Here is a 21,959-nt window from a genome sequence, read left to right as displayed (position 1 = left end):
TATAATTAAGAAGGTCAAATTATTTTTCTAACTTTTCCTGAACGAAAAATATGAATTTTATTACAATATAACTTTTTTAACCCGAAAGTAGGTAATACAAATTACTTAGAAGGAGATATTTAACAAAAGCTATGGACTTAAGTTAAGATAAATATAAAAAATAAAACTTACAGTTTTCTGTTTGGGTATGTTTGTAGCATTCGGATTTCCAATGTAAAAGATAAGACCCTGTCTTTCGTTGGTTTTGAAGTAACCTGAAAACTTGGACGAAGTACTCAAGGCCTCTAGATTCTTAGGATTTCTTAATTCCAAAGTCGTGTTAGTAAAGAATTTTACTCCTAGTTTAATTCTATTGGCTATGTCTCTCGCTAAGTCGATCTGCTGAGTCAGCTTTTTTAAATTTGATTTGATCATATCAGATTTACGTTTAGTATCCGTTTGAAAAGCTGGTAATTCTTCAATGCTTTCAAGCACGGGTGGCAGTTTTTCCTTTACGGTATTGATTTGTTTTTCAGTCTGGACTAGATTGCGTTGCATATCATCGACTTCTTTTGGAAGCAATTGAGCTTGGGCTGTTTCATTAGGTAGCTGAAAAGTATGTCTTGATTTTATTACATATATAAGTATATTTTTTCTCAGGAGTAGGTACAGATCCACTACAGAAATAACAATTTTAGGAGTATATAAACTTTTGAAGAAAACTTTTAAAAGAAAACTTAGGAAAGTTTTAAATGAAATCTCTAACACCAATAAATTAAAGTAATACTTTTTTTAAGAAACTCTTCTACTGAATAATATAGTCTTTCAGATGTATAGGCTTTTGTCATTTACAGAACTTGGAAAAAGATGTTGCAGATTTGAGTTGTGAAGGAAGATGGTTGTATAGTTTTTTTGTAGAATATAATATAGATTTCTTTACTAACTCAGTGGACGAGATCGGTAAATAAACATCAAAGGTTGAATTTCTGGTGGAGTAATCATGGTTAAGTCTTGCTGGAAAAACATGTAGGTGTTTACAAATTAAACAAACAGTTACTAAAATATATAAAGAGGGAAGCGTTAAAATCCCGTGATTTTTGAAGTAGCTTCTGCAATGTGTTGTTATTCTGAGGGCAAACAGATACAGTATTGCTCTTTTTTGTTATTTAAAGATAACATCAAATTGGGCAACTGTACTAGAACCCCAAGAAGGGAAGACCATATCGAAGATGAGACTTGAACAAAGAAAAATGTTATTTTGGAAGATGCTAAATTGATTTTCCTGGAGACAGATCTTATTGCATAGCAGGCTGAGGCTAGTTTCTTACATAACTAGAGTAATACTCATAAAAAGCTGCCAACATGGTTTAAATCTTGTACACGACTTTTTCATCTACAACAACATACGCACATTCCTAGAAGTCCAAAGAATATATTACCTTATAATAATACAACAAACGTAACAGTAAACAGAGAAGCACCGATGAATAAGAACTGAGAGCCTGGCTCGACTTAAGTCCTAATCCGTATACTCCAACACTTACTCACTTGTCCATCCTGGGCCCATCTGTAAACCTAACGGGTCCACTACGACGGAGCAATCCTAATTTTGGTACTACCTCCTTATCACGATTAGCAAAATGAGACGAGAAGGAGAATGTTAACTCAATGTGGGGAATCACGATGTCCTGCACCATGAAAAGGACAGAACAGCTTCCAACCACTGCCCAGAACAGTTGAGCCGGTAAGCGACTGACACGGTTTCATGCTCTATAATAAGATGTAGAGATGATAGTCCCAAGAAGACCTAAAGGGAAGTTGTGGGAGCAATTCTTGCGGCTCTTGAAATACTGCTGCTTAACTCTAAGCCTCAATAAAAAAGTTGATAAGTTAATAAAGACATAAAGAAAAAAAATAGGAAAATGAAGAAATATGATCAAAGTACTACATTTAATATCGTGGAGTAAAAACCTAACAATTAAAATGAAATAAGACAAAGAATGAAAATTGAAAATATGATAATGAATAAAATAGCTGAAACCAGGAAGGATTTAGAACAGGTTGATTTTGAACAGATACAGTGTTAGACAAGTAGAAGAGAAATCCCTAGAATGGAACAAAACGGCATTTATGTGCGTTGTAATCAAAACAATTGACCAAGTACAAAAACAAGATATAATACGTCTATTATATGACGGAAGCATGCCAGTAGACATCATTAAAACAAACCTTGTTTGCATAATTGGGGCACCAAACATATTTCAAAACAATAATGGTACAGAATTTGCCAATAAAATTGTGGAAGAACTTTGCAGTATGTGGTCCGAATTCAAAATAGTTCATGGGAAACCTAGACATTTTCAGAGCCATTCAGACGAAATGGTCAGAAATATTAAGTTTTCTTGAATTAATGAAGAACAGAGCGTATCACTGTGATACTCCAGGTGATACTATGCTTGGTACAAAAATTAAAAGTTTGGTTAAAAATCTCTATACCGAAAGAAGTGATGATATTAAATCGGAGGAAGATTCAGAGCATCTTTTCAGAAATTCAGACACCAGACAAATCTTGCACAAAATTCAGTATTAAATAGATATAAAAAAATGACTGAATTTCTTCAAATATAAATACTCAGAGCACAACATCTGAAGAACCACAAATGATTATAGATTCAGAAATATATAAAACTGTTTCGCCAGTAGAAAATAGAAGAACAGATTATAAGAAGAACTAGGTTTTCCGCATTGAATAGTTTTTGCATATTTAGGCCAAAAAATGCTTCTCTTAAATATCCCCCTCCCAAAAGACGTCACAACTCGTTGCTGAAAAATCTGAGAAGGTGAGATCGCTCATCCGCAGAAATCTTTCGTGTACCAGTGCCCAAAGCTACAATTGCCATTTGGATCGTTAACCTTCGAACGGAGTCGGAATAAGAATTGCCATTTGGATCATCAACCTTCGAACGGAGTCGGAATAAGAAGAAGAAAGTTGGTGACATAGTTTGAGTTCGAGTACTAAACGTAGATAGAGCTCGTAGATGAAAGAAATCTTTTGACAATGGTAAAAGAAATAACGGATGCTAACCTTTATAAATTAGGCTCCAAGCATGGCGTAATAAACCAGTATTATACCCGATATCAATATACAGTATGCAAAGAAAAGTTTATAACAATCTAAGATATTCGGAATTTGTAGATTTCATTAAGAAAATGCACACAACTTGTCTCAAATGGAGGCCAAGCATATAGTCCATGTAATGGCAAAAGTGGTTGTAAATTAGAACGGAGCAAGTGGAACAAAGAAAAAAGTATGTAGCCTTATATTAAAATACAGTACACCTTTGATATTCCGACGTTTTGCATTCCGACACGCTCGGTAGTCCGACGTACCTCCCGTCAAAGTCGCCGCCAGGTCAGCTTGTACTGAAACCTGTCGCGACATGAATCTCATTCTTACCGGATGTTTCATTTCGAATGTTTTGAGTGTTTTCCGTGAGCAGTTCGGTTCGATAGGGTTTTTAGTTACAGTAATATGTAGTGCCAAATTTTTATTTAATTGGTTTAGAATGTTCAGTTCAATGGGGAGCACAAGTTCAAAACCAAAGTACAAAACGCTACTCTAAAAGATAAATGAGATATGATTAAGAGATGCAGCGCGGTGAAACTCCGTCTGCGATATCTAGATTATATGACATTGGACGAGAAAAAACGATTAAAGAAGCTCTGCACATCTGGTTTAAGCAACAACGCAGCAGACAAGTTCCTATTTCAGGTGACATTTTAAAAAAGAAAGCTCAGTTTTTTATCAGGAATTAGAAAGAAAACTGATTTTCGTGCTAGTCAAGGTTGGTTCGAAAACTTCAAAAAACGATACGAAATACGATTTTTGCAGATGATTGGAGAGAAGTTGAGTGCAGATGAGTCTGGGATATCTGTATTTATTCACAATTTAAGCAAAAAGAGCAGCAGTAAGATAGTAGCAACAGAGATGGAATGCCTGCGAAGATGCTGCAGAGTAAGAAGAATGGATAGGAGAAGTACTGACGAAATAAACATGTACATGACATGTAAAAAGAACTAGCAACAGCAGATGAATAAAGAGAATAACCGAATGGAGCCCTATAGGAAGGAGGAAAAGAGGACGACCCCGAAAATCCTGGAGGAACGAAGTAGACGACGCCGTGAGTAAGAGAGGCGAGAATGGGACAACAGAGAGAGATGAAAACGGTAGAGCGAGGGAAAGCAGTGAATAGACATTTGTTACTTTAGACGAAAAACAAGTTTTTGGTAGAAAACTTCAGAAAGAACATGCATCAGGATCCCACAAATTGAAATTGCTAGTCCAGAAACACCTCATGCCTTCTCCAGAAAGCCCTCCTCTTGTTAGACAATGCTCCAGAACATCCTGATCAAGACGAATTAAAAATCGAAACTGTCGATGGATATATCGAGGCAATGTACTTACCGAAAAATACTTCTGCATTGATTCAGTCCATGGATCAAAACGTTATTAAAATTCTCAAGGCAAACTACAAGAAACAACTCCTTGTGCTGCGTTTGCCTGGCAGCAAGTCAAGCCTACTACTACTGATTAAATCGTGGAAGAATATTTAGCCCAATAACCCACTCCTTCCAATAGAAGTTAATAAAGAATCCAATGACCAATCTTTGCAAGTTGTACTAGATGCTGCCCTTCAAATTTGCAACCATATGACTAATTCATCAGAATCAAGAGAAGCTTTAAAAGCGTAGATTTTAGATGATAATCTCAATGCTGACTTAACAGATGAATAAATAATTAAAAAAATGTCAAAATCTGATGAAAACGTGACCCAGAAAGCACAGGATGAAAAATATTTCACCGTCAACTGTAATGAAGCTATATTGGCTTCAAAGACTTTGATACGTTGGTGCTAGGAGAGAGCATAATGCAAAAAAATTTAATGTTAAAGCAGACACAGGAACAAGCAATGACAGACTGTCTAAACAAAAAAAATCAAAAGACAATCAAAGATTTCTTCAAAGTGTGAGCACACTATGTATTTACATACGTTCATAATTAATCTACTTTAGTTGCGGCATTTAGTTATTAGTACGTATAATATTTATAAGTTATTATTTACACACTGTATATACATTAAATTTAATAGCTTCCATATTTCTTTTAATAAACAAGTTTTAATTAGACGAAACGGGTGTTTCATTTGCATATTAATCTGGGTAGCACTTTACTCATACAATGTAAGAATATTGTAGGCAACTGCTAGCAAAACAATACCAAATACATAATCGGACACCTCTTTGGTCCCATACCTGTCGGATTATCAAGGCACAACTGTATTTATAATAATAAACGAAAGAAGAGAATAGCAAAATCTTAGTAGTAGAGTACTTACATTGTTATATGATGTACTAACAGTCTCTTTTACTTCGCCAACTGACTCCGCAGCATCATCCGCATTTTTCGCTGCAACTTTATACCCTTCTTCTAAATCTTGAATTTGCAGATTCTCCAAAATTTTCTCGATCTCTTTTAATAATTGTCCTGCGTCATCTAGTACTTTCTTCACCGGCTGATACATTTCTATTGATGTCTTTAACTTGGGTTCTAACGTATCAGTAGTCGATGTTTTGGAATTATGAGCTTCGTCCAAGACTTTGGCAGAGTTTGTTTCAGCATCGTTCGTACGTTCTTGTACATTATTAAGGATCCCTGCAGCGTGGTTTGTATCATTCTGTGCACTGTCTGCTGCTTCTCTAGCACTTTTCACGGCTGCTACAATATCCTTGTATGCTCTGGCTGCTTTCACGGCATCTTGAGATCCGAACTGCGATTCAGATAAAATATGCTCAAGTTGCTCAACTCGTTTGGATAAATTGGTAGCATGTTCTTGTACTTGAGGTCTCAGCTTTTCGATGTTCTCTAGTTCTATTTTGTTGTTTTCCAGTTCGTTGTTAAAATTATTATTAAAACTTTCTAAAATTTCGGGGGCATCCTGTAGTTGTTTTAATTTCCCGACTGATACGTCTAGTAATGCCGATGCGTTCGCCAAGAATTTATCTGAGTCGTCAAGATTTACTTTCGATTGGGTAAGTTTGTTTTCGATGTCTTCTAGTTTGTTTTTCAATCTGTCTTTTCTAAAAAGAAAAAATTACGTATTGTTAACAAAATAATAATTGATTCATATTAAAAAAAAATTAAGTAAAAATCCTTTATAAAAGGTATATAAATTAAAAAACCCAAACCGGCTATGTCATGAAGACAAAACGTTTTCGGAAACCATGTTCTATCATCAGTGTCTAGGTGTACATGTTTTGAGCCACTAAATATTAGGGTAAAAACCCGTTAAAATTTATCTGTTACAATTTGGTTTACATTATTTGGTATTATATTTTAAGATGTTAGAGTTACCAGTGGATATGGTAACATGGCGACGTATGACTCCACATAAAGTTGCTGGTCCTGAGACGTAGTGTCTACGAGGACTTAATGATAGCAACTGATTCTTCAACGTCGCCATGTTACCATATCCACTGGTAACTCTAACATCTTAAAATATAATACCAAAAACAGCAAAACAAAATTAAACATCCATTTAAAATGGTAACGAAAATGTGTGGAAAAGACTGATTTTATTCATTTATGCACCGTCATCCAGAACTCAGTTTGCGTAAACCAGAAGCAACAAGTTTGAGTAGAATTACTGCTTTTAATCGTGAAGAACTAAAGATATTTTACAAAAACTTGGCAGCTCTACGTGATCGTTACAAATTTGAATGCATCAAATTTTTAATGTTGATAAGACGGGTATCAGTAATGTTCATATTTCCTGTAAAATTGTAAGTTGGTGCAATTACCAGTGGTGAACGACGATAAATCACGACACTAGTATGCACTTTCAGTGCCTCAGGTCAATATATTCCACCTATGTTTATTTATAGAAGAAATCGGATGAAAGAAGGTTTGGACAAAGACAGTTCTTTTAGTGCTAGATAACCACACAACGCATTCAAGTCTGGCTTCCTACAATTTTTGTCGCGACACCGGAATAAATCTCCTTTTAGAGGAATTAGAAGAAGAACTAGAGGCAGTTTCAGACATTGATCTGAGCGACGAGAAGGGCCCAACTGGAAGCCCTATTTTTAGATCAACCACGTCTGTTAAGCGCTTTGAAATATTAGTGAGTGCTCTTAGATTTGATGATGCCACAACTCGAGAGGAGAAAAAAAACGGACCGTGTTGCAATACTCAATGCTTTTATTCAAAACTCAAGAAATGTACTGTTCTATTGATAATGTAACAGTGGATGAAATGCTTGTCGCTTTTAGAGGTAAATGTGGATTTCGGATGCACATGCCAAAGAATCTCTATAATGCTTATATTTACACAGGAAATGACAGTCACGAAACTGGACTTTCCGAAGAAGAAAGTAGGCTTCTAAAACCCAATCAATCAGTTTGACGTCTATGTAAACCGCTTGAAGGATCGAACCGAATATTACGACCGATAATTGATTCACTCCATTGGAGCTGGTAGAAGAACGTGGAAAAAGATCTCTAACATATATATATATATATATATATATATATATATATATATATATATATATATATATATATATATATATATATGTAGGCACTTTGAAGATGAATAAAACATCAAAGTTCAAAGCACATAAATCTAGACCGATGGAATCAACACTTTACGTGTTCAAATCATCAGATCAGTTGTGCTTATATCGTCCATGCATGATAGGGTTGAAACAGACCGTGATAAAAATAAACCGGAAATTGTCTGTTATTAGGTATAACAAAACAAAAAATTGTGTAGACATTCTGGATATGAAAAATGCATTATGTATCTAATAGAAGATACAAGAGATGAGCGTTAGTAATATTTTACGCTTAACTCAATATAAGCTGTGTCAATAGTTTCATATTAAATTTGTGTTACCGTCAAAATCCCCCAATGAAAAGTACATAATAAAGTAGATAACCCACATTCTATGATACTTATAGAATCACATTTAAAGAGACGTTTACTAATTCTAAATCTTCCTAGAGATATAAGGTCACTTATACGTGAAGATTCCTGAAGAATTAGAAAAGCCCACCGAAGAACTTCCATCTGACAAACTTCAGAAACGCAAAACATATTCTATCTGCCCACCACAGAAAGAGAGAAAAACGTACAAATGTATAAAATGTAGCAACCCTATCTGCTTGCAGTGCAGCATAAAAGTATGCAATAATTGTGCTGGAATGGGAGTCTAACTTTATAATTAATGGTAATTATTGAAAATCGATGTGTTTACTTTAAATTGTTCTAAGTTTTTTTAATATTTTTTAAGTATCCCTGTGTTAAAAAATAAGTTTTCAGAATAGTAGCAACAGTATTTTCTTTTATGAATAAAAATATAAAATTATGCATCCAAAATCCAAATAAATGTTTCTATGTAGATATTTAACGCCGGGTACCTGAGACCGGATGTTTCCCATTATGTACTATAGACACATGTTTCGGTTTAAGAGTTAAGAGAAATAAAATGAACAGCAACCATTAAGTAGAAAAATATTTCACAAAGCTAAAAAAAGAATTAATCAATAGTAGAGTGACATATCTTTATTAAAATTTTTTATTATTTTAACAAAATTAGATTTAGCCGATTACATATTATAACCAAAACAGATTCTATTTCAAAATACATAACTAAATAATTGAAATAACACAATTAACTATCTATTCATTTATATCAGAACAGAGATTAAACAATCGTTGTTTAATGTTTCCTGCAACCGATATAAACTCATAAATTTACTCATTTTATTAATAAATTCAAAATCAAGAAATGATTGCATTAAAATTGTATAAGTTATTGACCTATAACATCACAATGTCCGTTTTCCGTTGATAATTCCGTTTTATCAGTGTATATTACATTATTTTATAATGTTATCTTTTTACCATGATAATAAATAATTTAGTTACTTAAAAAAAACTATAAATAAAGTAGTGTTTCTGTTTTATTATTACCCATTGTGAAGAATTCCGAAGACACATGTGTGGTTGTGCAGTTTATAACTATAAAGACCAGAGAAAAGCTGAAGAATAAGTAACGTCAAAGTCGTCACTGTCAACTACAGTTGTCGTTATTTTTGTAAATAAAGAGGTTATGTGCTTGTTGCAGTTGTATCAGTACTTATGTTGCCTACAAAGGGGTATTTTCAGGACATTGAATGCCCTTATTACAACAGTTCGTGTGGCAGGCCTTACTGCCATTTTAGACATAGAAAAAAAGAAGAAAAAGAACATGCACAAGATGTACCTACATACAAACCAACCCCTAAAAGTGAGCTTGCAAATATTCAAAGTAATAGAAGCCATATACCTATAAGTTATGTGCCCGACTTGGCATTTAGGCCGGACAAAAAGTTACGTCCTACAACAAAAATCGAAAATCCGACCTACAAACCTACACCTTTAAGTATTCTTTCTAGTGTTAAAACAAATAAATCTCTAAGTGAAGAAAACAAAGAGCACATAGAAGTTATAAATGAGATTAAACAGAATATAGCTAATGTTGAATATGATCCTACGGTTGCCATTAACCCTGGAGGTGCAGTGAATTTTGATGATTTAACAAGTGAGTTTGATTTAATAGCTGATATAATCCAATCTGATAGCAATGGGTCTCCAGAAAAACTGGATACAGATTTAAAAGTAGAACCCAATGATTTAAATGTGGATAACATCAAAAAAAATATAGATTCAATTGACACTTCAAAAGGAAAAATAAATAAACAAATAGGAAATCAGGAAGAATACACTAAAACTGACAAGACTGATAAAAGCAGTAAACTACAACAGTTAGATGTTAGAAAGGATGAGAAGGGTATATCTCTTACTGAAAAACATAAAAATAATATCATTAACAAAACTAATGTAGATAGCAAAGATTCTAGTCAACACAAAAAGCATAAAAAGGATAAACGTAATAGTAGTTCTAGTGACGAAAAACGCAAAGACAAAACCAAGAGTAGTGACAAAAACAAAGATAAAGATTCTAATTCTACCAAAAAAGATAAAGATTCTATTTCAACCAAAAAAGATAAAGATGGAAACTCTGAAATGCCCAATAAATCCAAAAAGGATAAAAAGGAGTCCAAAAATAATCATTCATCTTCCAAGGATAAACACAAAGAAAAAGACATAGATAAATATAAAAATAAAGAAAAAAGTAGATCTGAAAGTTCTAGGTCAAAAGAAGAAAGAAAAAACTCTGATAAGAAGCATGATAAAGCAGATTATAAAAAGAATAAAGAAAGAGAAAAAAACAGTAAAAAAAGAAGTCGTAGTAGGAGTAGAGACAGAAAAAGTAGTAGTAAAAAAGAACAAACTAAAAGTAAAGAAGGCAGCAGAAGTAGAAGTAAAGATAGAAAAAGCAAAAAGGCTAAAAGAAGTCGTAGTAGAAGTAAAGAAAGAAGACACAGTAAAGACGAAGATAAGAGGAGGAAACATGGCAGTGGTAGAGATAGAAAGAGTCAAGAAAAAGAAAAATCTAAACAAAATAAATCTGAAGAACAGAAAAATAGACATAGCAATAAAATGGATACTACAGATATTGATAATGGTAGTCTATCAGAAGGCAATATATTAGAATCTGATTCAGATATTGATATGGATAGAAATGAAACCTTATTAGAATGTTACAAAATATTCAATGAGTATAAACCAGAGAAACCTGTTATTGAATTTGATGTTCCTCAAGAGACTCAATCTTCAACAAACATGGAAATTTCCACTGAATATCATGGTAAGAAAAGAATTGCTCATGCAAGTTTCGAAACTTTATTTGGACCTTCAAAGCCTCCTACAATAACAGCCAAACCTAAAACTGTTCAAACTCCAGGTCAAATGTTAACAAATAGGTATAAACTTGCCAAACAAGCACAAGCGAACAGGGAACAGGAGTTACTGATAAATGAAGTTCAACAAACTGTAGTGACTAAAAGACCAGCACCATCCTTACTTGAAGCAGCTAGAGAAAGAAAGAAAATCAAGGAAATGGAACAACCTAAAAGTGTTAGCTTGGTAGATGACATTTTAAAAGGTTCTAAGACTATAACATACGCTTCTACAATTAATAAACTTCCTCCTAAGAAAATAGCTCCAGTTCATAATGTCATGGCTATAACTAAGGCTAAAGAGAAGATATCTCTAATTAAACCTGTTACTCCACTGAAGACAATTGCACAAACACAGAAAGGTAATAGAGTTGCACATGTACCTGATGTCTCTTTATCTGATATCCCAGATGTTCTTCAAGCAGAAAGTTCCAAGCTTCCAGTCAATGTGAGATCAAGGTACTTGACTATGATAGCTGACGAATGTGTAAAAATGTATATTTCTAAGGAAGAAGCTTATTCTAGAGCTCTAAAGGAAGAATATAACTGTTATGAAAAATGTAAAGTAATAACTACATATAGGAACTCTGCAATGCTAGCTGTAAACCGTCTTAGGAAGGAAGGTCAAGAGAGGAATAAAAATGGACTAGGTCTGTATGGTGTAGGAGACGATTCTGAAGGAGGTTCTACAACACCAAAACTTCGTCAATTCTACAATCAGATTAAAAAATGGGTATTGACAGATGAAGAGTTAGACATCCATGGATACCCAAGACAGACTAATGAATATGGAATAGCTGAAGTCCGGAACTTTAAAAGCAAATTTCCTTCAAATCTGGATGAAAATCAAAGAATATGTTCCAGATGCAAAAAACTATATCAGGTATATATTTTTTGTTGTATATTATATTGATTACTGTTTATTAATGTTAAAAATATGAAATCTTACACATGTCTTACAAAAATATGTACAAAACCTCAATTCAAATTAAAATTATGTTGAAGATATTCATGAATTATATAAAAGGAATTTTTATCAATATTTTTTTAATTCTATTTATAAATTCCTTTTCAGGCAAGTTTCTGATATCTGCAGGCAGAATATTAAAACATTTTATTGCCCAATACACTGGACCATTTTAAAACCTTTTCAAATGCAAATATGTTGGTATCATTTTGCTTGTGCCTGTATCGTAACTGTGCTTAATCTTCATTACTTCTATAAAGATTGATATTCCTCTTCATGAATCGAAGGTTTTTTATAATATACTGTGCTGGTACAGTAAAAATTTCTGATCTTTCATATTGTTTGGAATGTGTAGTAATACTATTAAAAAAAAATATCTCAATAGTCTTCAACTCTATCTAATTACTATGAATTAGCTAGAACAATTATACAGATTGGAGGAGTTTATAACTTATTTGTTTTAGGTTGATGATGATGGTTGGCCACTTTTTGAAGAGGAATGCTGTTACCATCCAATGAAGAAGCGTACAATTCGGGGTGAGCAGACTTACCTTTGCTGTAGGAGTTCTGATGAAACAGGCTGTGCAACTTCTGATACTCATGTTTGTGACGGGTTCACTTCAGGTCTTTTAGAGGGATTCCAAACTACTATGGATTCTGATATCAAAGATGATCCTCGTAGTCACGCAGTGTATGCTCTTGATTGTGAAATGTGTTATACTACCAAAGGTTTAGAACTAACTAGAGTGACAATAATTGATATTGATTGTAAGACAGTGTATGAATCCCTAGTGAAACCTTTAAACCCAATTATAGACTATAATACTCGATTTTCTGGTATTACAAAAGAGCAAATGGATAAAACAAGTACTAGTATTCTCCAGGTACAGGCCAATATACTGCATCTTTGTAATTCTATGACAATCTTGGTAGGACATAGTTTAGAATCTGATATGAAAGCTCTTAAAATTGTGCATGGTATGGTAGTTGATACATCTGTTTTGTTCCCACACAAAATGGGCCTACCACATAAGCGAGCCTTGAAAGTTTTAGCTAGTGAGCATCTAAGGAAGATAATACAGAATGATGTAAGTGGTCATGACAGTGCTGAAGATGCTATTACATGCATGGAGTTACTGAAGTGGAAGATAAAAGAAGAATCAAAGTTAAAACATTAATTATTAGTTATTTATATATTTTTTGTTAATAAAATAGGAACATAATTTATTTACACTCTTACAAGATTAAGAATAAGTATGTTTTTTACAAGATTCATTAGATATTCTCTTTATATATAATTGTATATATATAAACTATTGTTTATACTTTAGTTTAGTTTTGAGAAACCCCTAAAAGAAACATTAAAATGTATAAAACTTTTGTATTAAAGATGTTTTTAAATAATTCCCTCCATAATATGGACGTTTTTAATCATATGCTGCTTATATTAAATTTTCTAATGTTGTGAACAGAAATAATAAAAAAAATTGAGTAATACAAAAATATGCGCCCTCAACAGTCCACAAAGCTGTCAAATGAAGGAACTATAAACAAGAATGCAGTACAAATAATAGGATATGCAGACTATATTATAACCATAGTAGCAACATATATCATTAAAGAAAACCTTCCAAGAAATAGAAAACGAAACCAAACTGTGAGGACTGAAAATAAAACGGAATACATGAATGTGAGAAAGAAAATACAAATGGTAGAACTGACAATAGCCACACACAACTTTTGAAGACATTGAAATGTTCACAATATTTGGGAGTATTAGTTAACAGAAGAAATGAAAGTGTAGATATGGAAAGACGAATTCAAGCCACAAATAAAGCATTCTACAGAAATAAAAAAATGTTTAAAGATAAGAAGATAAGTCTTCTTAGATTATCTTCTTAAGATAAGAAACAAAAATGAAAATCTACAAAATGACCATAAGACCAATAGTGGTATATGCTTCAGAAACATTTACACTCACAGCAAGAAAATAATGCGAACTAAAAGATTTTGAGAGGAAGATTATGAGAGAAATACTTAGACCAAATAGGGAAAACGAAGAAGAGGCAAGACAATGGATGACTCATGAGAAATACAAGAATGGATGGGTCAAGAGAACATATAGCAGTAAAAGTGCAGAGAATCAGATTGTATGGACACGTGAGAAGAGCAACCCGTTAAGAGTTACAACGGATTGAATGCCACCAGAGGCAGACCTAAACCGAGATTGAGACAACAAGTGGAAGAAGAATTGGTGGTAGTTACTATTATTTTACTTTTTGTTAGCTCCCCTACTTTATTATTTTCTTTCAACATTCATCTTCCAATGTGATAGATTATTTCCATTTTAAATTAATATGTGTTTTAGCCTCTGTCTGAATGTTAGTAGAATTGGTAAAAGATATTGTTTGGGCATCTGATTCTCGTCTTATTTCGTTTACAGTATTTTGCTGTCACTTTTATTTTATTTGTATTCAAGCCATGTCTGATCCCAACATATGTGCTTCCTATTGGATGGTAAATGTAGCTGATAGGGCAATTCTTAGTGATAGTAGTGAACATGGGCTATATAAAAAATGTAAGCAGTGATACTGCCCTTTTTCATTGCATTGGTGGTGTGTTGACTAAATCAAGCAAGACATGATGCTGATAGAAAATTCATTCATGCCTCAAACGTCTGAAAATCTTTGCAGGTCATAAAAATGAAAAGAGCTTTCTCCAATGTAATAAAAATTATACTGAAATGATGGCATCTCCTGAGGTAAAATGTTTCGGAAGCAAACTGAGCCTTCGTTCGGATTTTCATGTGAGAATAAAAATATGGAGTTGGTGGATTGCCTTAAAATAAGGAGTGTACAGATTGCTTGTATTCAAAAGACGAAGTGGAAAGGATGAAAAAGTTAGATGAAAGATACAAATTGTTATATACCTATAGGAAAAAGTAACAGTAAGAAGGGAGTTGGTAAAGAAATGTAGAAGTTGTAAGGATGAGTGGTAGGATAATGTCAGTGAAATTTTTATGTGATAAAGAATTGTTTGTGTGTGAGTATCAGTCAGGTGAGAATGAAAGCACAGATTTATATGATCATTTAAGAGACATGCTTAGAGATATTCCATGCGAGGAAAGATTCATAATAGGGACTCAGAAATCAATTGTTTGTGTTATAGAGCTTCAAAATGTCTGTTTTTAGTCCATTTTTCAAGATCATAAATTTGGAAACGTACGTACGTAATGATGAATACAAAAATCTTAATGGTATGGAAAAAATTCGCAACAACTAGGTACCTCTTAAAACTCGCCAAATTTCATTTGAATTTCTTAGCCGGCTTCAGAGCAATAAATAAATCGTCATTTTGTAAGAAACATTTCAACACCCCATATTTATATACCGAACTGTCATTATTTGTAACTCAAGTCCCTCTAATATAAACATCATGCAGGTCTACGCACCGACATCATAATCCACGGAAGAAGAAATAAAAAATTCTATCAGACTCTAGAAGACTCCCTAAAACTGACCAAAAAGCATGAACTTACTATTATTATGGGCGATTTTAATGCCAAAATAGGACAAGGTACAGTCGAGAATGTCGTGGGGTCATATGGTCTTGGCATAAGAAACGAAAGAGGAGAAAGACTGATCCAATTCTGCCAAGAGACGGATATGGTTGTAAAAAATACACTTTTTAAATTACACCCAAGAAGGCTTTATACATGGAAAGCACTCGGTGATACCCCAGGGAAAATCATAAGAAACCGAATTGATTTTATCACGAAGTCCGACCAAAATAAAGAATCCCTACGGTCCAGAAATAACAAACGAAGAAGTATAATGAAGTACAATGGAACCTCGTATAATTATATATTTAAGAATAAACTTGTATAACTATGGCCATTAAGCGGATTAAAGGTGGGAAATCACCAGGACCTGACAAGGTGCATGGTGAAATTTTAATCACAGCAGGACTCGGAACGAGGGAAGCACTTTTTAGTTTACAAGTTCTACTACAGAGAGCCCGGGATGTTAACTGCGATATGTATGCATGTTTCATTGATTTCGAGAAGGCATTTGTTAATATCCCACATGGGAAACTAATTGATATCCTAAAAACATCAGGACTCGATGGTAAGGATAAGACTGATCTCAAACTTATATCTCCAACAAAAAGCAACAGTGCGATTAGAAAATAAACTTTTCGAGATCACCACAGTAGGAAAAGAAGTTAGACAGGGTTGCATATTGTCACCGGCATTATTTAACATATACTCTGAAAACATCTTTAGGGAGGCCTTGGACGAATCAGAAGATGGGATTTCTGTAAATGGTCAACTTATAAATAATATTAGATATGCAGACGATACAGTGTTGCTGGCAGATAGTGCGCAGGGGCTCCAAAGGATGATGGATAACGTCGTAGAAATATGTAACAAATACGGCCTAAAACTAAATTGCAACAAAACAAAAATAATGATCATTAGTAAAAACACCAACATAAACGCCCAAATTACAATAGGCGATACATTGATTGAAAGAGTGGAAAAAATATGCTATTTAGGCTGCAATATTAAGGATACTTTAATTTTACATAAGTAAAGTGCCGGGGTCCTTTAATTAATAAATTTACTAGACAGTTGGCACTGAGTTCAGTGAACAGAGTATAGTCAACTAAATACAGGAAAATATGCAAAGAAACAACAGTAAATGAGAGCAGTGACGGCGCCTATGTAGTGTAAAGTATAGGGGTGCAAATATTAAGTTATATTAATCACTTTAATGCCACAAATCGTAAAAATCAAAGAACTTTTTTGAAAAATGACTTAAAATAACTTACCTACCTAGTTAAACAGCTTTGCACTATTGGCAGACACCTCTTGTTTTTATGGTCAATGATATTATATTAAACAAAAAAAACTTACACTAACTGTATTTTACTGACATATATGTATTTTTAGTGATGATACCGTCTTACCTGATAGGAGGATTTTGTTGTTTAAAAAAATATTTTTAATAATTTAATTTTATATGACTCCTTCATGAGTTCTGTTAGGATGAAATACATATGAGCGAATATACAGAGACACTATACATGAAATCAAATCTTAACTGTCTTTTTTTTATTTCGAAATACACTTTATGAGTACAAGAAACCAATTCGCAAGGATTTTTGCTTCGTTGAAGAGATATGTTGTGGAATGCAATTTTAGATTCCCCATTTCTCTCTTTTGATCTTTAGCAACGTCTGTTTTGTCTTGCAATTCTTAGAAGGCACAGATTAAAGCAAAAATCTGTATTTTGGTTTCGTCAATAGAAATCTTCGGATTTCTACTTTCGTGATTTATTATCAGATGTCGCTATAGCGTCCATACTGAAGCCATTTTATTGTTGCTTTCTTTTCGACAGGAAAGATTGTTTTCACGTTCAGACCTTCTGTAAATAGTCGCTCTGATGAGTCCTGTTAGAACGAAATGCGTATAAGCGAATATACAGAGGCACTATACGTGAAATCAAATCTTAACTGCCTTTCGTTGACGCCTTCATATTTACAATTCAGACATATTATTTTATACATTTTAAAGTAGATGACTTTAAAATGATATTGTCAATATTTTTAAATTGCGTTATTTAGACGACTAATTACTATTTAAATGGGAATAAGCCCCAATTAAAGGTTAAATTACGTTTATTGACGTTTCAATTTCCACTTCGGAAATCGTTCTCAAAATACAAACATTAGTAAATTTACTAATTTCCGAACGATTTTCAAAGTGGAAATTAAAACGTCAATAAACGTAATTTAACCTTTAATTGTGGCTTATTCCCATTTAAATAGTAATTGTAATTACTTTAAAATGCCACAAGAAAATAGCTTCAGAACAATATTTAGACGACTTTTATGGAAAATAGTTCATTTGATTACATGAAATCATCAACTTTAACTTAGAATAGAATAGAATTTAACTTGGAATATCCATTATAAAAGTCATAGCATCTGATTTATATTTAAAAAGACAACCTCATGCAATGATGACAGTAAAATTCTTCTGTTAGTGATCCCATAGTAACCCATGAGGAAAAAACCTTCATGATACTATCCCGACACAGTAAGTATTGGGTTTTGCATTTATTTTTCTCTCAATATTAACATCAAACTCTGATTTTATATAATATATATATATGTATATATATATATATATATATATATATATATATATATATATATATATATATATATATATAGGGGAAGAGGGGACACAGTGTTACACGGGGTGCAGTGTTAAATTCTCCGCCAGCTTATTAAACTTAATTTAAAGCCGTACCGTCGTCGTCGTAGGTACTTTCCGTTATTTCTTAACAGGTTATTTCTTAGTGGGTATGTTTGTAGACCCTCACTGTACATTTGAGTAAAAATATAATTGTGTTTTTATGTTTTTGTAATACCGAAGTAAGTAAATGATACGTATTAAAAACTTTTTTAAATCTTAGTAAATAAACATTACACATTGTATTGATATATATTACCATAAATGCGTCTTGTAGCCCCACACTCGTGGGACTAACACAACCCTAAAAATTTGTGACCCGGGAAAAATATTATTTGAATGTAAAAACGTCGTTTGGGGCAGAGAGTTACGACTTATGAAGGGGTACAGTGTTACACTAATTGGATGTGGGGAACAGTGTCATATTTTATTTGTTGTTATGAAAATAATGAAAATATGCATGATTTACAATAATAATTTTGTACTAAATTGCATATGGTAGTAGTAAAATATGTTTTATTTACTTTTGTGTTTTTATTTCAGAACCAAAATGTTTCGTAACGGAAAATCCATCAGAAAAATAGCCCCATTTATCCATGATACAAGGAAAACGGCCGTTCTTAATGTAGTTAATAACGGATGGACAGTAAGGGTAGCAGCCATTCAAGCTAATGTAATTCACATGACTCTAAAAAGATATGTTAATAAATACAAAGCTTTGTCTGAAGACGACCAAGTAAATTTCAGATTTACTCTCCACACTATGAAATAAATGAAGTTTTCTCGAAAGAGCTAGAAGATCAAAAAAGATTATTTGATTATAGCTTGTAAAATGCACCATGACTTAACCAGAAAGAATGAAATACAGTTTGCATGTGAATTGACTATGCAAAATAATCTTAAGTTTCCAAATTCATGGCACGAAAATAAATAGGCTGGAGTATTTAGGGATGCGTGATGGAAAAAGTCTTGCTTATAGATGGAAATAGTAAAAGATACGTTGACAAAAAATAAACGTTTTATTCTAACATAACCTGTTTACATGATCTCTTAATTCTACTTGTTGACATTGACACTTGTGTCACTGACAGGTAATGCCAACACTTAACATAAAAATGTACAATATAGAATTGTAATACCAACACCCTTCTGCAATTCTATATTAGCGCAACTACAAAACTATTACAACTCAGTAACATTTAAAAGTTCCCTAAAATAGGTGAATTTAGATTTTGACAATGACTTTGTAAAAATGTCAGCTTGTTGCTGATCAGACTGTACATACTGTAAAGTAATAAGTTCCTTTTCTAAACAATCTCTAATAAAATGATGTCTAACATCAATATGTTTGGTTCTTTTTGATTCCAATGTAGAAGCCATCTTAATACATGATTGGTTATCTTCATACACATGTACACTATACATAATTTTAAAAATCTCTTCCAACATCTGACTAAAGAACAAACTTTCTGTGACACATGAAGATAATGCCATATATTCGGCTTCTGCACTAGATAGTGACACTACATTTTGCTTTTTAGTTTTCCAACAAATAACATTATTGTTAAACTTTATAACATAACCACTAATACTTTTTCTGTCGATTTGATTGTTTGCAAAATCTGCATCAACATAGGATACTATCTCTATTTCTTTGTTTCTACCTTTAACAAAACTTAAGACATAATTTTCTGTAGATTTCAAATATCTCAAAACATTTTTTAAATTTTTCCAATGTTCTTCTGTGTAATTATTTTGAAATTGACTAAAATATGACATACAAAAACTTAAATCTGGCCTAGAGCCTAACATTAGATACATCAGACAACCAATCAATTCCCTGTAAGGTAACTTAACATTTCCTACCAAATTTTTATCTTTACAAATTGACAGATTAAGTTTAGGTTGCATTGGAATATCTGAAATTTTACAATCACTCATATTAAATCTGTGCAAAATTTTCTTAATTAATTCCTTTTGTGAAATATAAACTTCATTTCCAATTTTACTTATATGTAAACCTAAAAATACCAATTTTTCATCATCAAACTCTTTTAATTTAAATTTTTTCTTTAACTCAGTTTTTATAAAAATAATATTGTCTTCAACTTTTGAAAATATTATCAAATCATCAACATACACAAGTAAAAATGTAAAATCCTTAAAATACAAACAAGGATCCTTCCTAGATCGTTGAAAACCAAGATCAGTTATACTTTCATGAAAAAGTGTATTCCAACATTTAGGAGCTTCTTTTAGACCATATAGTGATTTACTTAACTTACAAATTAAATTTTTGTCATATCCTTCAAGCCCTTCTGGTTGATACATATACACTGGTTCTTTCAACGTTCCATAAAGGAAAGCAGACTTAATATCTAGCTGTTTTACAAAAAGATCATATTCTACATACAATGACAGTAATACTCTAATTGTAGCCATTCTTGCTACTGGGGCATACACATTTTCACTAAAATTACTCTGTTGGAAGCCTCGAGCTACCAATCTAGCTTTCTTAACTACCTTTCCGTTCACTTCTTTTTCACGAAAAACCCACTTGGAATCTATTACACTCACATTTTCAGGTTGTTTAACTAAAGTCCATGTATTGTTTTCTTCCAAAGACTGAAGTTCATCCTGGATTGCTTGTTTCCATTCCATGTCCTTGACTGCTTCAGAGAAGGTTTCAGGAACATCATCAAGAAATTGACCTACTGATAAAGCTGCTAGTAGATTCATCTCTGTATTATACTCACAATCATAGTCTTCAAGATATGTCGGTCTCTTTTTATTTCGTGTACTTCTTCTATTTTCATTAATTCTTTCAACTACTTCTTCTTCTTCGTCATGTACATTTTCTTGTTCAGTGATTCTTTCAGGAATATTTTCCACTCTATTTTCAGTTTGAATTTGAGCAATTTGTTCATTCTCAGGTAGTCTAATTTTATTATTTTCAATTGAATTTTCATCAAAAATTATATTCCGTGCATGGATTATTTTTCTTTCTTTTGGATTCCATAGTCTGTAGCCATTATCTGAATAACCCACCATAATCAGTTTTTCACTATGAGGATCAAGCTTAGATTTCCTATTTTCTTTAGGAATTAAATTATAAGCATTACAACCAAACAATTTTATCTTTTCCATATTTGGCTTTTCACCATACCAAATTTCAGCAGGTGTTTTATTATCAGGTAAAGTTCTAGTTTCTGTTCTATTAATTAAGTATGCTGCTACTCTTACAGCTTCACCCCACATGCTTTTATCTAAATTTGAATCAAAAATTAAACATCTTGCTTTTTCCATAATGGTTCTGTTAAAACGTTCAGAAACACCATTCTGTTCTGGATTCCTAGGTACTGTATACTTAATTTTAATTCCATTATTTGAACATAATCTTTTAAAAGCTTTTGATGAGTATTCACCTCCATTATCACACCTAATCCGTTCAATTTTTACATTAAATTTAGCAGTGACCATATCAATATATTCTTTAAATTTATCTATTACTTCAGATTTTCTCTCAATTAAATAACATATACAAAAATGTGAATAATGGTCTATAAATGTAACAAAATAAGTTTTATTATCATGAGTTATTGGATCTATAGGGCCACACACATCTGTTGATACAACTTCTAAAATTCTTTTTGCTTTTCTTTCAGTATCAATGCTGTGAAAAGGTAATCGTGATTGTTTTCCTTTTAAACAGATTTCACATATACCAGATATGGGATACTTTGCAGAGTGACCCATTTTCCTATGCATTAGCACATTACGTTCAACAGTTGTAATTTGTGCTTCTGGTAGATGTCTACATCTTAATTTAACAATATATAAGTTATT

At 32.6% G+C, this 21,959-nt stretch overlaps 2 protein-coding genes across 2 annotated transcripts in view; one reads left to right on the top strand and one right to left on the bottom strand.

Annotated features, from left to right (window-relative positions):
• Positions 1 to 21,959, bottom strand: part of LanA (laminin subunit alpha) — a 126,945-nt gene that overhangs the window by 7,526 nt on the left and 97,460 nt on the right. Inside the window, exons 32-33 of the mRNA XM_072529016.1 lie at positions 5,376 to 6,117; positions 172 to 588 (exon numbers count right to left, since the gene is read on the bottom strand). Coding sequence (XP_072385117.1) covers positions 172 to 588; positions 5,376 to 6,117 — 1,159 coding nt within the window. The remainder of the gene's footprint in view (positions 1 to 171; positions 589 to 5,375; positions 6,118 to 21,959) is intronic.
• Positions 9,030 to 13,240, top strand: LOC140439230 (uncharacterized). Its single transcript, XM_072529017.1, has 2 exons — positions 9,030 to 11,767; positions 12,316 to 13,240. The coding sequence occupies exons 1-2, from the start codon at positions 9,182 to 9,184 to the stop codon at positions 13,027 to 13,029; spliced, it is 3,300 nt and encodes a 1,099-aa protein (XP_072385118.1). The 5' UTR covers positions 9,030 to 9,181; the 3' UTR covers positions 13,030 to 13,240.

Source organism: Diabrotica undecimpunctata, chromosome 4 (genome assembly GCF_040954645.1).
Source record: "Diabrotica undecimpunctata isolate CICGRU chromosome 4, icDiaUnde3, whole genome shotgun sequence".
Classification (NCBI taxonomy): domain Eukaryota; kingdom Metazoa; phylum Arthropoda; class Insecta; order Coleoptera; family Chrysomelidae; genus Diabrotica; species Diabrotica undecimpunctata.
Note: the sequence above shows the minus strand (reverse complement) of the source record. Positions and strands in the feature narration are given on the sequence as shown.